Source organism: Sinocyclocheilus anshuiensis, unplaced genomic scaffold (genome assembly GCF_001515605.1).
Source record: "Sinocyclocheilus anshuiensis isolate Anshui unplaced genomic scaffold, SAMN03320099.WGS_v1.1 scaffold991, whole genome shotgun sequence".
Taxonomy (NCBI): domain Eukaryota; kingdom Metazoa; phylum Chordata; class Actinopteri; order Cypriniformes; family Cyprinidae; genus Sinocyclocheilus; species Sinocyclocheilus anshuiensis.
In genome coordinates this window covers 462,813-468,024 of record NW_015547702.1, presented here as the reverse complement: position 1 = coordinate 468,024, position 5,212 = coordinate 462,813, and the positions used below count along the sequence as shown (strand labels likewise).

General features: G+C 36.0%; 1 protein-coding gene across 1 annotated transcript in view; it reads right to left on the bottom strand.

The window, feature by feature from the left end:
- Nucleotides 1-5,212, bottom strand: part of LOC107703913 (type II inositol 1,4,5-trisphosphate 5-phosphatase-like) — a 38,496-nt gene that overhangs the window by 30,680 nt on the left and 2,604 nt on the right. The window contains exons 2-5 of the mRNA XM_016506716.1: nucleotides 3,295-3,392; nucleotides 3,182-3,211; nucleotides 2,943-3,053; nucleotides 1,196-1,333 (exon numbers count right to left, since the gene is read on the bottom strand). Coding sequence (XP_016362202.1) covers nucleotides 1,196-1,333; nucleotides 2,943-3,053; nucleotides 3,182-3,211; nucleotides 3,295-3,367 — 352 coding nt within the window. The 5' untranslated portion in view covers nucleotides 3,368-3,392. The remainder of the gene's footprint in view (nucleotides 1-1,195; nucleotides 1,334-2,942; nucleotides 3,054-3,181; nucleotides 3,212-3,294; nucleotides 3,393-5,212) is intronic.

The window sequence follows — 5,212 nt, the reverse complement described above, 5'->3', positions numbered from 1 at the left end:
AAAAATAAATTAATACTTTTATTCAACAAGGATGTGTTAAATTAATAAAAAGTAATAGTAAAAACATATATTGTTAGAAAAGATTTCTACTTTGAATAAACACTGTTCATAAGTTTTTATTCATCTATAAATCCTGAAAAAAGCATCACAGATTCCCCCCAAAAAATCCAAAAATGTCATTTTTAAAATTTGTATTAGTTTGCAATGCATGTGAGCCTATGATCAAACAAAATGTTTAGATTTATGTAGAAAGGAAAAATTGAAATCGCATCATATGACCCCTTTAAAACTACCAAAAATATTTTTTGTTAATTGAAATAATTCTGAAATAAGATCAAATACTAAAATTGTACAAAATAAAGCCAAATAGATTTTTTTTTAAATGATAAAAATGACAAAAACATAAAAATGGCTAAACAAAAGTTTCAAACAAAAACTTAAAATATCAATTCAAAATATGAATACTACATCAGTATGTAAGCAATATTAGAGTGACACGGTTAATGGTTAATAAAATGATGATTTCTCTGGCATTTCTACAGGAGATACAGATGATTACTAATGATCTAACAAGCTTGTGGTTTCGCTGAGGATATAAAACAGTGCTGATGACGCAGTGCTGGCATGTGGATGTACTGGTCTGTTTACTAAAACAACTTCATGCAAACTGAAAGACCAACAGCCAGGTTTCTTCTGTAAGAGTTTCAGTGTTTGGATGATTATAGAGACCACTGTACAGTAAGCAAATATACAGTTTTTATCACCAATTAACACAGAGCAGAGACATACCACAAGTCCATGTCGAACCTACTTTATGGACTTTTGTAAAGTTTTTCCAAAAAAGACTTTTTGTGGAGTTTGTCAAACAGGCATATTCATTTGTAATGATGTGTTACACTGCAAGAATGCAATGCTTACCCGATTTAAAATGACCAGCTCTACACACAAAAAAACATGTAAATAAGTTCTCATGCTTCACTGGAGTCTTTGCACACCATCTTCTTAGGATACGAGTGACAGTACATCATGTTATGGACATGTGCAAGTATAGCTTTTTTTATGAGGCTGCACTTATTTGATCAAAAAATACAGTAAAAACTATAATACTGTGAAATTGCTATTTAAAATATCTGTTTTCTATTTGAACGTATTTTAAAATGTAACTAATTCCTGTGGTGGCAAATGCAACGCTTACCTGATTTCTTCATTTGACTCATCTTGACAGTCGTTGCTCCAATTGACTTTCTTAGTGATCGAGCTCCTTTTGTCATCTTACGGTACTTAGTAAGCCAGTCAAATTTTGGTTCTTCCTTCGGATACTGCTCACAGACATCTAAAATTTTAGAAGACTAATTTATTGTTTTTACATAGATGAATTAAACTTCCAGTTTCAGGATAAAACATAAGTGATAAATACATAGAAAAAAATAATGATATGAATACATGAGTCTCACTCTTAGCTGATTACTGCCTCTAAGAACATCAATCATTTCTATGTATATTCTGAGAAAGGCAAAAAGGAACTGTATGTTTCTTCTTTCCTCTGCTGCCGTTCTCTCTCTCAAAACTATTAGCCGCAATTTCACACTAACTTCAACATCTAATCACACAGACGAGCTCTAACTTCCCTTTGCAAGCAAGTGGCTGCTGGTGTCTGAGTTTCTATACGACCACAAATTATCTACAGTACAACCGTGTTGCCGCTTACCTTGCAAATTTCTAATATTCTTCCGGTTAATGAGCACATCTGCTGAGCCCCTGATACTCGTCATCAGCGCTCAAGTGATGAAGGTCCTTCTAGCATCTGTTAAACATCACTTAGCCTAAGCATATTTCCTCTTCAGACCTTGTTGAATTTAGTTCGAGGCGTCAAGATGAAATTACTTTCAAGCGTTCATCTTTTCATCTTTAAATCACGAAAATGCACTGTAGATCCACAATCATTAGCGCAAATAGCTACTTATTCTGTATCTTAAAAGCCACAAACTGAATAGAAGCAGACAACCTTCTTTTTTGAACTCAAACTCCGCCTCTCACACCCTTCTGTTCCGCAATCTTATTCTCTCTCTCGTCTTCCTTAATGTGTATTTGCTAGAATTAGCTGTTGTCCGAGAGTTGAGCACACTGGCTGCTTAGCTTCTTCAGTCTGAATAACCTATAGATTATCTCAGTTTATTTTGTGAAGATATATATATATAGCACTCGCATGTTGTATAGCTGGGCTTCCCTGTTATTACGCAATGATTCCAAAAGTACCGTTTTACCAGGTAAATGAATGACAGAACCAGTCAGCTGATGTCTTTGAATGGCTTTCAGAATTTCGTTAGCATGAATGGATACACGTTTGGCAGGTTTGCTATGGATGGTATCAATGCAACGTTGTCTTCTGCATCACTGCCTTGTGGATTCCCCTTCATTTAATGCACTACTCAACATGAAAAACCACATAGTTCTACACAAAAGTCTTTTAAAAGTTTTGGGGTCAGAAAGATGTTTAATGTTTTTGAAATAAGTCTCTTCTGCTCACCAAGGCTGCATTTATTTGATCAAAAATACTGTAAAATCAATAATATAGTGAAATATTATTAAAATTTTAAATAACATTTTTCCCCATTTTAATATATTTTAAACGGAATTTATTCTTGTGTTGGCAAAGCTGAATTTTCAGCAGCCATTGCTCCAGAAGCATTTTATTTATTTATTATTAGTAATATTAAAAACTGATTTTGCTGATTTATGTGAAAACTTTATTTTTTAGGTTTCTATGATGATGACAGCATTAAATTGAAATAGAAATATTTGGTCACATTATAAACGGCTATAATGTCACTTTTGATCAATTTAATGCATCCTTAATGAATAAAGCTGTCCATTTTTTCATAAGTAAATAAATATTTTACTGACCCAAAGCTATGGAAAGTCATGCAGAATGTGTATCTTACCACTCCATGCCCGATTGACTTCGCTGAGGAAGAGACGGGTATGAGAACCAAAGGGTAACTTCAGCTCCAACTCCTCTTCAAAAAAAGTTACTCGTACCCGAGTATCTGCACCTTTGTAATAACAAGTAAACTAGCTATTAAAATAGTCCTGAGATACACTGAATATTGATGCATTGATATTTACTGTAACTCTGATGCAAACACTACTGCAACTGTTGATATATAATATAAATGCTCACCAACAACAGCAAGCTCATCTGGAGATGAAACTGTGGAGATATCAGATAAATCCATTAAATCCATTTACCATGTTTTCACTTAATATTAACTAAATAATTCCTTCAACAATTACCTTCAACAACTGAGAAGTCATAAGAAATGGGTATGATTTCATCCAGTCTGACATCATCACCAGTGATGGCCATTCTTCGATGGGAATATATGAATAACCTGAAAATAAACAGAACATGTTGAAAGTCTGCAAACACAACATTAGTTTTATAAACTTTTTGTCTTTTAGATTTTTGTCATTAATTAAAAACTATTAATGCTAAGTTTTACATGCTGTTGATAAAAGTCAGTAACAAAATAATAAAAATATAAATCATGAATAAAGCCTTTTTTTTTGTTTTTCAGAAGAACAATTTAAATGTATATACCCAGCTGAGAAAAATATGATCTATTTTGCTAACCTTCCCACATTAAATTATGAAAACATTTTGAAAATGTTTTAAAGTTTTTTTTTCTTAGTTATGTGAACATTTGAGACAACATTAATGGAACAATCAATTTGATCACTTTGCAAACATTATGGGAATGCTAACCCTAACTTGTTGTTGCGCAGTTGTCGTTGCTAGGAAACGGTTGTTTTGTTTACTGTGTTGAGACGTGCTGAAGTTGCGTTTTGTCTCGTACTCTATCGCATACCTTTGGTGCGTTCCAAATGAGATTTATCGCCCTCCGAAGGGCACTTCGGAGTAAAAACAATCATGGCCGCCATATTGAAGGGTCGTTCCAAACCGAAGTGCTCAAAACTGGCCACTTCAAAGGGCCTTTCGGAATGAAGGATTTCGAAGGGTACAACCATAGACTGTAAAAAAAGATGGACGACGCGTCTTCACTTCCTTCCACTATAGAAAAGTGAAGCCAAAGCATCTCAGTCTTGACAATCACCCATAAGGACAGGTCCCATTTTTATAGCATCAAATTACTAGCTAAAATCAAACTTATCACAAAAACGAATATGATAACAGCGTGATAACAACTACCTTAAATGACAAAAAACATCTTTCGGAAAATTGTACTGGGAGTGTAATTTATTATTTTATTTTGACTCAAGTCCCATTCGTTTACATGGAGAGGGCGGGGTTTATGACCTGTACTGTAACCAGCCACCAGGGGGCGATCATAGAGGCCACAGCTTCACTTTTCAGGACGTGTGAGGCACACCCGGGTACAACTGATGGACACTTCGGGCTCCCATGATCCTTTGCGCAGATTCTTTGCATGATGACGGCGCCTCCGTGTGGGCATGTGATGATGACGCAGGAGGGCACTTCAAGGAACAGTTGTTTGGTCCCCTATACCCTTTAACCCTTCGAAGCTCTCACTCCGGAGGGTAAACCCTTTGAAGGGATTAGGGCATAGGGATAAGCCCTTCCGAATGGAACACAGGGCTTGCCAGTGTCGTGCGCTTGCTTAGCCCTTTGTTGTGATAAACAGTAAAGTGTTTTCAACTGAATTCAATTTCCGTTTTGTCAAATGGTATAAAAAAGGTTAGTACACCACGGCAACCCTCGTGTGAAGATGGAAGTGTCTAAAGACCATCTAAAGACTGTCAGTCTGCAGTAAACAAAGCAGATTTCATTACATCTATTGCTAGTCATTCAAGGCTAAACCTCATGGCCCTGACAGAGACCTGGATCAAACCAGAGGACACTGCTACTCCTGCAGCACTCTCCAATAAATTCTCTTTTTCCCACACTCCCCGTCTGACTGGAAGAGGTGGAGGTACTGGTCTGCTTATCTCTAATGATTGGGAATGTATTCCTTTACCTTCTCTGGGTATTAACAGCTCCTTTGAATCACATTCAGTCACTATTACCCACCCTTTTAAAATCCATTTTGCAGTTGTTTATCGACCCCCAGGACCACAGGGTAACTTCTTGGATGAATTAGATGTGCTGCTCTTAACCTTTTCTGAGGATGGTACTCCCCTAGTTATGCTTGGAGACTTCAACATCCACCTAGATAAACCTCAGGCTGCAGAC